The sequence below is a fragment of the Geospiza fortis genome, unplaced genomic scaffold, assembly GCF_000277835.1.
Source record: "Geospiza fortis unplaced genomic scaffold, GeoFor_1.0 scaffold55, whole genome shotgun sequence".
In the NCBI taxonomy this organism is placed as follows: Eukaryota; Metazoa; Chordata; class Aves; order Passeriformes; family Thraupidae; genus Geospiza; species Geospiza fortis.
In genome coordinates this window covers 8,819,585-8,830,904 of record NW_005054308.1, presented here as the reverse complement: position 1 = coordinate 8,830,904, position 11,320 = coordinate 8,819,585, and the positions used below count along the sequence as shown (strand labels likewise).

Below are 11,320 nucleotides of genomic sequence, written 5' to 3'. Positions count from 1 at the left end.
ATTTCAAAGGAATTTTAGTGAAGGACATAATACAATTTTTACATTTTGTAATTTCTATTTTTATTGTAGATCTTGCTGTTGCTCAAAGACGGGTGAGTATTAGATCTTTGTCACTTAGTCTTGATTTCTAAGTCTAGATGAATAATTCATACTCACACTATATGTCAGGGAATGCTTGAGGAAAAAAAAAGGGAGAATGAATAAGAAAGAAGTGCCCCTAAGTGCACCTCTTTTCCCAACATAAGAAAACACCTTTGTCAGAGAGAGATAATTTAGCACTTTGATGATTAAAAAGACAGCGATTAATAATGTAGAATGCGAGTCAGCACAGCACAGAGTGCCAGTAGAAAATCTATATGACTATTGAATATCTGCCTAATATCTTCCCTGTCTTGATTCCCCAAGGAATGATCATTTTTGCCCATAATTCTCACCAAAATTACTTTAAGTCTTAACAGCAGAGAGATGCTTTCATTATGCTGTAAGATACTCAATATAAATTTTCTTCCACCATGGAGGAGCCGTAGAGATTCCTCACAGTAGCCTCTCAGTGCAGCAAAACCAGGATTAGGGCAAGGACACCCCTCTGTCTGTTTGGAGACATGACGAGTCCCCTTTCCCAGGCCAACTGCGCTGCCTACATGATGGGTGGAAAAACCATGAGCGTCGTCTGTCCCCGCAACTACGCCCCCGTGTGCGGCACCAATGGCCGCACCTACCCCAACGAGTGCTCCCTCTGCAGGGACTTCTTGTGAGTAGAAAGTCCCCTGATCACCCACAGCGCCAGTTCAAGCATCAGGCAGAAGCCCTTGGGGTTGTGACTAATCGTGGGGTGGACTGGAATTTTCTTAAGTTTCTGTCTTCCTTAATGCGCGGGATCTTCTGTGACAAAGCTCCAGAATCTGATTAATTACTGGGGCTTTACGGGTGGAGGGACTTAATGATTGAGATGATAACATGGCATGAAAAGATTAATCCCTGCTTTTCTTCTCCCTCTCTCCTTCCAGCCGCAACCGTGCCCTTGACAAGAAACACGATGGAAGATGCGTTAGGGTATGGCCAGAGATTGGTTCCTTCCCCTGCTGGGTGACAGGCCAGGCACAAACCTAGCCTAGGATTCCTTCTGTACTGAACCCACACAATTGCTAGCTCTCAGAAATGGGGTGAAAATGAAGAATTTCAGATTGGCAGGAAATTTAATTTGTGTTTTGTTTGGACTGCTAAAATCAGTGAGTTTTAAAAGGCAAAAGATCTTCTGTAAAACACCAGAGTTTAGAAAGGAAGCTTATTGATTTCAAGAGTGTTTCATTCAGTGTTATGAAAACACTTCCCTTTACATGTAGACTCAGAGGCTTGTTGTGGCTAAGAAATTCCCAGAAGAAGTTTGAATTTCAACTAAACTATAATTTTGTAACAGAAAAAACCTGATTCTATCAGAATGTTTATCACAAAGTTAAGTTAAAGTTAGTATCAATATAGGGAGCTACCACGAAGTGACAAAGAATGTCTATTTTTAGTTTAGAGGGAGAGAGAGAGTAAAGAAACATTCTGTCTGTGCAATTTTACATAATACAATGACTCCCATTTCAATACACTCAGAGTAATTGCAGGAGCAGAAAGCTGAGTGTAAACTCCATTTTTGAAAGGTGTGAGGTATTTTAGGCAAGGATCCTTCATGGTGGCATTCAGGGGGAGAATCCCCAAGATGACAGGGATGAAGCCCACCTCAGAACAGATGCTGATGCTGTACCCACAGGCAGGATTTCATCTGTGCTCCCTCAAATCCACCACACTTTGGCTGGAAGCCCCTTTCATCAGGCAGCTCTGGGTAGAGGGGGGAATGTCTCTTGCACCACACTCCGTTACACAGGGTTGCTGCAAAGGGAAGCAGAGACTCAAATGCTGCTCTGGGACTGTTTCAGGTCGACTGTACTGGTTTCCTGAAGCCTGGCAGCGGTTTCAACATCCCCTGCACCACGGAGTACTCCCCCATCTGCGGCACCAATGGCATCACCTACAGGAACAAGTGCCACTTCTGTACTGCTGTGGCGTAAGTGAAGGGCCCAGGGTAGGGCAGGGTTTTTGGATCAGTATTTCTCTTTTTGGTATTTGGAGCATAAAGGGGTAGTTTGGCTCATGGAGCACCTGCACTCTGCTCATTCATTCTCCACTTGCTTTCCCCCCAAAGGAGTGGCCTGGATGTGAACCTGCAGACCTACGGAGAGTGCTTCCAGGTAAAGCCAGAAATCTGCACTCTGAACTGCTCTTACATTTTGCAACACAACTTCATGGGTGAATAATAGAAATGCCTCCACTGTCCTGGTGCATTTGGCCTGGAAATAGGACTTGAGGAAAATAGTTATGCCACGGTCAGCAGGTATAGGACTTAATCCGTGGCTGAGATATTTGGTCCCCTCTCTGATCTGGGAATGGCAGGCAGAAAGTGCTGAGACCTTCACTTACTGTGAAGCTGGATGAGCAAGAGATGGTGCATCATTGATGCAGCAGCACTATTAGCAGCAGTGATTCTTTGGGTGGTGGAGAACTTGGTGCACTGGGGCTTGTGACCACCCCCTTTCTGTCCACTTGCCTCTGCTCGCCTGCTGACCCAGCCCAGCCAGTGGGAGAGCCATCCTGGAAATACCAGCATGATCATTCCACTACTTATAATAATATTTATTAGATTTTTTTTTTGCCTCCACCATCTCCCTACTCCAGGCTGTTCCGGGCAAGCACATTCTCTGAGTCCACAGAATTGCTGGAACAACAGAGCCCTGCTCCTGAAAAGCGCTTTCATGCTTTGCCACATCACAAATACTAAACAAACATAGAGCACTTATGTAGGAAAATACAGGCACCAGAAGTTTTAAGCCCTGTTTTTTTGTTCCATTAGCAAAATGTAAACATCGACTGCGGCAACTTCCAGCAGAAGGGCGGCAACATGGTCTGCACCTCCGAGTACACCCCCATCTGCGGCTCCGACGGCAGGACCTACTCAAACAAGTGCCACTTCTGCAACGCTGTCTCGTAAGTGCAGAGCTCACCACGTGCCCATAGAAGCGGAGCAGCTCCCATGCAGCTGGTGGAGGCCCCAGAGCTCCCGTTAGCTCCCATCCCTGCCCCGTGCTCCCCTCCCAGCACTCGCTCCTCTGCCACCCCCCGCCAGGCACCACAGATCCTAAGCCTGAGTGAGCCTTCTCCTCCTCCCCTTGCAATTAAAAGCAGATCCCCGCTTGCAGGCTCATAGCATAGCTGGCTGCCTCCCTGTCAGGGTGATTGAAAGTGTGACCGTAGGAGGTGTCCAAAATTATGGGGTTTGTCCCAAATCTCCTCAACCTATGAAAGCGTGTAACTTGAGGAATCTGAAAAGAGGCGGGACGTTAAGAAAAGTACTCTGACTTTGAGAGCCACAATGGCATTTGGGTTATTTGGGTGAAGTTAGGCTATAAAAATGAGATCCATGTCTCTAATTTTGGTCTCCCTCTCTCTCTTCAGACGCAGCCTTGGAGGTCTGTTCGTCAGGCACCAGGGAGAGTGCTAAGCGCTGGAGCTGGACCCTTCAACATGACACTTCCCTCACAAATTCTTCAATCAAACATGCTCTTCCTTGCTCCCTCAACTGTTATGCATCAGTCTCTGCTTTGATTGATCAATAAATTAAATGCAGCCACAATCTTGACCATGGAGTGGTTTTTGATTTTGGTTTTGTTTTCTAGGCAGGGTAATGGTCTTCAGGCTTTTGGGTACTTTTCTGCCAGGCAGGAGAAGTGGTGAAATAAACCACAGTAAAGAGCAAAACAGCAGCCCAAGCCCTCAAGAGAGAATGTAATTCTGTAGCAAACCATCCGAAAATGCTATAAAATAGCACAACTTTGAATCTAATTTTGAAGTCTTGCAGAGTGTAAATGGATTTGTCTTTTCACGGCACTGGAACTTGGAGGAACTGCTCCTTTTAGGGGCCTTGGCCTGGTGGGATGGTCCTGGGGGAGTGTGGAAGGGGTGTGATCAGCTTTACCTGGTCACACCTGGACAAGGGGCAGGTCTGGTGGTGCCTTATAAAAAGGAGGCTCATGGCAAAGGGAGGAGGTATCTCACAGGGAAGAAAATGAGGAACTGTTGCTTCCTTGAAGGGTGTGTCCATTGAGATTGTGCCCATCAGCAGAAAATTGCAGCAAGCTAGGCAAGGCTGTAATGAGCCTAATGAGAACCTGAGGAGAAATTAGACTGGGCTCAGGCTTTCAGCTTCTTGGATAAGAGATCTAAAAAGCTGTACTGGTGATATTTGAGGCAGAGGACCCTTCAGGAAAAGGTCTCGAGTTTTCTAACTCCAGGAAAGAAGGGCAAGAAGATGTGCTAGCAGCTCAAATGTGTTTTCTATCTGGGGAAAAAAAGGTGTGAAGATAACATCTTTGTGTGAGCCTGAAGCATGCACTGCAGGAAAAATGACATCTATGACTGTTGGTGATGATGTGCCATCTTTTTGGGTGAGTCAAGGAGTTAATATGCAAACAGCACAAGCAAAAAAAGTCCCAAGTGCCATGGCTAACACACTCCCTTCCTCATCCTTTCTCCACCTCCCATTCTCTTGTTATGTAAAAGAACACCTGCTGCTAAGGCTGATATTTAGGACAAAATCTGTGACTTTCAAGACATTTTTTTCGGTCTTGTTTCCTGAAGTAGATAATTTCTTGACCAAGAATTTTGTAGGTGCTCCCCACCAGAATGAAAGAGGCTTGTCCTTCCCTAGAGCCAGCACAGAGAGCAGGAAGAAGAATGAAAATTCTTATTTTCATGGGTTCTTTTGGTGTTACTACAGGTAAGATAAATTACATCATACCTTTGTGCCTGCCCCTAAGAAAAGAGAGAGAAATTGGAGAGTCACAAGAGTCCTCACTAGTTACCTGCTTGTGTGTCTGAGGAAATAGTTAAGGAACAATAAAAGTAGCCAGTTTGGATGTGTTTGTTTAATTGTTTATAGTTCCTTGTTGGACAAGAAGTTCCCATAGTGGCCACAGAGCAGTGGAGTTCTGGCCATAGCAGGAAATTATCTTCAGTGGCAAGGTCCTATGGTGAACCTCCTCTTCAGAGGTAGTTTGTGCCTGAGGAAGTGAAATAGCTGCTCAGAAGGCTTTGGAAAAGCCCAAAGAAGAGCTGCTCACCTGCAGCAAAATGGGGACAAGTGGTGAATATGTGGCAGTCTCATAAGCCTCTAGCAAGGACTTTAGAACATGGAAGGTTTGTATCATATATGTGTAAAAATTGGCCAGCACAGGTTGGGACTCAGCTTGACCCCAGCAGGACTCTGCACAGCAAGATCCAGGTGCCCTTCTCCTATCCCTGAGAGGGACAGAATTCCCCCACCTTTGCCACCAAGTCCCTGTTCAGGTGTCACAGAGAAGTGGAAAGGGGCAATAACAAAGAACACCTGGCTGGTAATTCAGCCTTTTCCTCTGCAGGGGCTGGTCCCTGCCTGTGTTTGCTGAGGCTGGAGCCAGCCCAGCTGTGCTGCAGCAACCAAAACATTATTTGGGCAGATAAGGGACTGAGGCATCGAGGCTGTGGTGACGTCTGAGAGCAGAAAAGGCAAACAAGGAGTGCTGTGAGTGGCAGAACTGAGCGTGGCTGGGAATGGTGCTGCGGCTGACGGGTTTGATAACTAAATTACATGAGAGGCTGCGTCGTGAGATCACCCTTAATAGACAGCCCAGGATTCGCCTGTCAGTCATGGTTTCCCTGCCACTGTGTGGATTTTAAGATGTCTGGCAAGCTGCAAACTGAAATGCTTCCCCAGATGTAGGGCACCCATAGCGTTGCTGTCCTGCAGAAACTGGCGGGGGATGCTGGTAGCATCTTTCCTGTGTTGCTAGAAAAAATGTATAGAAATGTGATCTTTAATTTTTTTTTTTCACTCCTGTGTAAAATTTGGCTGCAACTAGTTGTGTATTCAAAATTCACTGGGGGAACTGAGACCCAGATATATCTACACACTTTCCTTTCCTAAGCCTTGCCTCCTTAGGAAAACATACTAAAATTTAGGCTTATTCTTATCTGGAGAGGTGTTTGGCAAATGGTGTGCCTGAACACAAATCCTTGCACAGCCTCAGCTGGAAATAGAGCTTGGATCTGCCAATTCCCCATCAAATTCCCACCACTGCCACTTGTGGTGGGAGCAGAGCCCTAACATATGTTTGTGAATGTGAAAAACTGGAAAAACATTGACAGCTAGAGTTTAAATAGTTCAGGGAGGAGAGTCGGCAGTCCTATCTGGGACTGTGCACACAGCGAGGAGAGCATGTCACAGCCCAGCTCTTCTCCACCCCAACTCCACAAATTTAGAACCATCCTCAAAAATAGCCAGGGAACAACGTATAATTGGTTTCACAGACAACACATTCTCATGCTGTGATTTATTTCGTAACGTCTAGTGAGTGTCATCACTCGGTGCTGGCATTCGGAGAGGGCCCAGAGAATGAAAATTACCAGCTTCCCTGATGAATCACTGCTTTGAAAATTCACCCTTGTGAGAATCCTGTGACTATTTAGAAAAAAAAAAAAATATATAATTATGTTACAAGCATGTCTATCACTCATGTAATTATCCCTTTCTAGGTTTGATGTGGACAGGGCAGCATTCCTTAAAGCACCATAAACCGGCCAGGACCAATAATGGCTTTAGAAACCAAGTGGAGAAGTTCTCACAATTAAGGTGGGGAATGAGGACAGCTGCGGACAGGCACATAAATACACAGAAAGGCAGCTCTGTGTGCACACTGTGGGCTCTGGGACTGGGACAACACCTCCTGCTCCGACCTTGGCTTGGACTAAAGAGCTTCCTGCAGCATGAGGGCTACAGGTGCCTTAGTGCTTCTCAGCCTGCTGCTGCTCTCTTTCTTCTCGGGTAAGTAATCTTTTCCCTAGCCTAGAAAAGAAAAACAAACACCAAAACCTCTCCTGACAACAAATTTTGGAGAGTCTTGATCGCTGGCTGACAGGCTTGAAGATAAAGCTGAGCAAGTAGAAAATATCTGCAGGACTTGCTCGCTCATATGACATATTTCCACTCCTCATGTGCCTCTGCAGTGGACAATGTAGTGGGTGTGTCACTGGGAGACAGAGCGAGCAAATTCTGAGCATTTCTTCAGCAAATATACCAAAGCAGAGTGTAATTATGAATTTTTGGTACAAGTGTTCACTGGAGAGTTTTGCTGAACCAGTTAGAGAAGAAACTCGCTCACCTTCAGGTCATCTGCTCTTGTTTTGATCCTGAGCATCTTGGTATTTGGTGTTTTCCTTGGAGATGTGGAGACGTAATTAGATGAAAGTTTCAGCTTTCGTTGATGTTGCAGAGAAAAGCCTGAAAATTAAATTCAAATGTCCTCAAGGAGTCAGAACAAAGAGGACAAATTAAAAGGATCCAGCAGCTATTTATCTGGAGATTTACCCATCTCTGTGGTCATGTGGGGAAGCTGAGTGATGATTTTTGAACCTGTAGATCATGTCAGTGGTATCACTTGCTTGAGTCCAGCTGACCCAGCTCTGCAAGGTGTGTGGCAACAGTTATTGAAGAAAATGTGGAACAAGAATTATTTATACTTGTTTCTCTGAGAATAATTTGAATAAAGAAGTCACTTGAGGAAATGGCAAGCTGTGCATGGAGAAGAGGTGAATTGCTTTGTACACATTATTCGTTATGAAATATTCATCTGTCTCTAATTGAGTCTTAATTGGGCCTGGGTTCCGTCAGAAGGCTGATTCTTCCTTCCAAGGCTGGGCAGAATAGCAGCAAACCCTGTGATCTCCTGTAAAATAAACAGATGTCAAGAGGCATCATCACAAATTCTTCTGTAGCTGCATGTAATATTTATAAAAACTATTTAATGAGCTGTTTTGTAAATAATATGCAGATAGCCACACCAGTGCCTTCAACACTATGGCAGCCTAGCCAAACCTGAGGACAGGGTAAATGTGCCAGCACCAGGAAAAAACACCAAAGGACAACAGAAATAGCAAAAGAAGTAGGAAGGCTTGATGGATGAGGGTGGGGTGGGATTTCCACTGGGAAGGGATGAGTGCAGGACAAGGTCCTTCCACCTCCTGCGCAGAGCCACCTGGGCAGCCCCACAGCTGGCAGTGACCCTGCTGACCAGCAGGTACAGCCTGACCAAATGCTGCGTGTTTATCCCACTCTGCTGCGACCCAGATTCTGCAGATCTGCATTCAGCCCACCCTGGAGCGTCAGGCTCCCCCTTGGAGATGTGACAGGGTCGCCCCATTTCACAGCTCTGAATCAACCTACACTCCTGCCTGCTGCCTTTGCTGGGAAGGAACATGAAGAGCATGGAGTGATGAGCTCAGAGCCCAGAGCCTGTGGTTACAGAGGGGATTTTGGTGCTGGTTCTGACCAGTGCTGCCTGTTCTGCTCTCTGTCACACCATGACATCTCTTTGTATCTCACCTGGGCTGAGCCTGTCCTGTGTCTGGGCTGTGCTGAGCATGGCTTGAATCCAACCGCAGGATTTCCTACTCCACAGTCCCCTCCTGTCAGCAGCACCAGCCACTTGCATTGCTCAGAGGAGCAGGAGCCTAAAAGCCTTAAAAGCCACCGTGGGTTTAAAATCTCTGGGAGCACAGTTCCACATCTGATATGGCAGCTTGCTTCCCCAGGAGTGGCTGCCTTCCAGGAGATTGGGTTATGTGTCTGAGGTGTAGCTAGCAGCTGAATGAATGATTGCATGGTATTTTAGTAGCATTTTTCAAAATAGGAAAATACTAAAAAGCAATTCAGATAATGTATTTCCTGCCCCCTCTTCCCCCGTGAGGGATGACGGAGTAGGAAAAACCTGGAGTGTGTTTCACTGTGGTTTGTATAAAAGGTTTGTGAATTTAGCTCAGGCTTTATCAGAAAGTAATGCTGACGTGTAAAACCTGTCTGGTTTTTATTTGCTTTTTATTTTTTTTTCCCCCTTTTAGTTCCAGATGTAGCAGGTCAAGAGATTGAAGAGGTTAGTGCTGCTGTTTCTGCTTGCTGAATCTGCATTTAATAGAACCATGGAATCATTACTGGTGGAAAAGACCTCCAAGATCATCGAATCCAACCTTTGACTGATCACCACTCTGTCAACTAAACCATAGCACTGAGTGCCACATCCAGTCATGGCATTTCACTTTGGAGGAATGTTTTTATAACCAAAATCTTGGTGCTGGGTAAACAGTTTTTAATGTCTGCTGGGAGCAGGTGGGTCCTTCCAAGTATTCCCAGAGCTGAGGAGTTCACTGCTACCGAGGGAGTGTTGTGTGGCCACGTTAGCAGGTAGAGCAGGGAAATAAATGGTTGATTTAGCAAATGCTTATGTGCTGCACCACTTTTGACTTGGCTTCACTATCCAATGTTCTCATGAAGCAAACGGATTATGGAGTGTCCTATTCCCCCAAATTTAGTTAATCCCTGGGATTTGTAGAGAGACAAAATACCTGTACACTTCCTGGGCATAACTTTTAATTCCCTAGGGAATTTCCTCATGGTTTCTCCCTCCTTCCTCTGGGAAAGCAGGAGCTTAGCAAGCACCAAACTGAGTGCAGGGTTTCGCAAGACACCTGAAGTCATGCAGCAGGGAGGTAGCTCAGCTCCAAGTGCCTGACAGAGCATCAGTGCTGACTCTTCTTGTGCATGTCTAGGCTAATCCACTCCTGTTGTTGGGAGGTCAAGACTTCTCCCAGGTGACTACAATTTCCTCCCTCAAACATGTGGCCAAAATTCCCCTGAAATGCCGCTTCTGCTCGTTTCTGAGAGGGTTTTTTCTGTCTGAAAAGAGGCAGTGTCAGCACCTGTCAGAAAAAGCCTTACACTAATGACCTTGGGTCCAGTTTGGAAAGCGAAACAAAGAACATGGGGGTCCTGAAATGGTTCTTTTTTAATTATTATTCCTTGTGCAGATCTGTAGAGAGTTCCTAAACAGAAGCGTGTACTGCACGAGGGAGTCCAACCCTCACTGCGGCACAGATGGCGTCACCTATGGGAACAAGTGTGCCTTCTGCAAGGCCGTGCTGTAAGTGACACTGGGGGCGCTGAAACAGCAGGCTTTGCCTTCATTTCCATGGATCTAGGGGTGTTCTTCATGGAGGGAAAGCCCTGTATCCAGGCTGTCCTCCTGTATGGACCGGCCTCTGAACCGTGCCGTGCAGAATGTTTCCTCCTTGGAGCAGAGCTGTGTGCTATGAGTTAATTTTAATTCATTTCTGGGCGTTGCAGGATGCTGGTTGCCATGCTGAGAGGCAGCACAGGGCCTGAGAAGCAAATGCATCCTGCCTGTACCTTCCACAAGCACTAAATTGATGCACAATTCCCACTATGTGCCACAGGCTGCAGCTCTCACTGCCCACACTCCTGGGTACTGAGATGTGCTGGAGGAATGTGGGAGCTGAGCCATGCCAAGTTATTCCTGAAAAGTCTGAATGAACTTTGTGGAACAAGGCACAAGATCTCAGAGGAAGAACAGGATGTCTCTCTTTTTCCTGAGCTCTGTCACCTTTTAAAGGAGATGCAATAGGAGCCATCCCTGGTGGATGGAATGTGCTTGAAAAATGTTTTTGCCTTAGCAAATCCTTACATTTAGTGTGCAGCCAATGCTGCCTTATCCTAGGGCAAATCAGAGAAGAATGAGGAGAGGAGAAAATGGCTGGGTGCTCCTTGTGAGGTACCAGGGAGATACACTGGCACGAGTCAGGCCTCTTGGGGTGGGTGAGCTCTGTCCCACAGTGCTGTGTCTGTCATTTGCTGCTTGATCTAAGTCTCTCTCGCTCCTTTTCCAGGAGAAGTGGAGGGAAAATAAGATTGAAGCACCTGGGGAAATGCTGAGTCCTCCCTGGACTGAGCAGCAGGAGCTGAGCCGCCCTCGGCTGCGGACAGGAGCAGCCCGTCCTCCCTCTGCTGTCTCTGCTCAATAAAATAACACTCAGCACCATTCCTTGGCTGGATTCTTTCTTCCATAAGACCCAGAAAAACACTTTGATCCAGCCATGCTGGAGCCTGATGCTGGCTTTGCTCTCCTGTGCTGTTGCATCACCTCCTCCTGGGAAGGAAGGCGATTCCCACGGCTCCGTGGGCTGTGCCCTCCTGCCCCTACCAGCCACAGCTCCTCTGTCCCGTCCTGCCTGGCAAATTGGCACATGCTGGGCAGCCAAAAACTGCTCCTGCCCGACTCTGCCCATGCCAGGGGGTGGGTGACAGCAGGAGCCTTGGTTCCCTTCCCAGCCTCCATAGCCCTGTTCCTTCTCTCAGGGGTTATTGTGGGAGGGTGATGGGAGAGCTGATGAGCAGCGT

The 11,320-nt window shown here is 46.8% G+C and overlaps 2 protein-coding genes across 2 annotated transcripts in view; both read left to right on the top strand.

The window, feature by feature from the left end:
* The window catches only part of LOC102038547 (ovomucoid-like), a 4,238-nt gene extending 581 nt beyond the window's left edge, over positions 1 to 3,657 (top strand). The window contains 7 exon segments of the mRNA XM_031055307.1: positions 70 to 92; positions 624 to 751; positions 1,008 to 1,053; positions 1,923 to 2,050; positions 2,189 to 2,234; positions 2,894 to 3,027; positions 3,496 to 3,657. Of these exon segments, the coding sequence (XP_030911167.1) occupies positions 70 to 92; positions 624 to 751; positions 1,008 to 1,053; positions 1,923 to 2,050; positions 2,189 to 2,234; positions 2,894 to 3,027; positions 3,496 to 3,541 (551 nt within the window). The 3' untranslated portion in view covers positions 3,542 to 3,657.
* Positions 3,658 to 4,126: 469 nt separating this feature from the next.
* On the top strand, positions 4,127 to 11,320 carry LOC102038382 (serine protease inhibitor Kazal-type 6-like). The gene is made up of 5 exons (XM_005418775.1): positions 4,127 to 4,484; positions 6,610 to 6,898; positions 8,971 to 9,002; positions 9,934 to 10,046; positions 10,810 to 11,320. Exons 2-5 carry the CDS (start codon positions 6,841 to 6,843, stop codon positions 10,853 to 10,855), a joined length of 249 nt encoding a protein of 82 aa, XP_005418832.1. The 5' UTR covers positions 4,127 to 4,484; positions 6,610 to 6,840; the 3' UTR covers positions 10,856 to 11,320.

Excerpts from the sequence above, each read along its gene's own strand:
- LOC102038382 (XM_005418775.1), top strand. The coding sequence starts at position 6,841 with ATGAGGGCTACAGGTGCCTTAGTGCTTCTCAGCCTGCTGCTGCTCTCT. Across the intron at positions 6,899-8,970 it reads GCTGCTCTCTTTCTTCTCGG|TTCCAGATGTAGCAGGTCAA; the intron begins GTAAGTAATCTT and ends TCCCCCTTTTAG. Across the intron at positions 9,003-9,933 it reads CAGGTCAAGAGATTGAAGAG|ATCTGTAGAGAGTTCCTAAA; the intron begins GTTAGTGCTGCT and ends TTCCTTGTGCAG.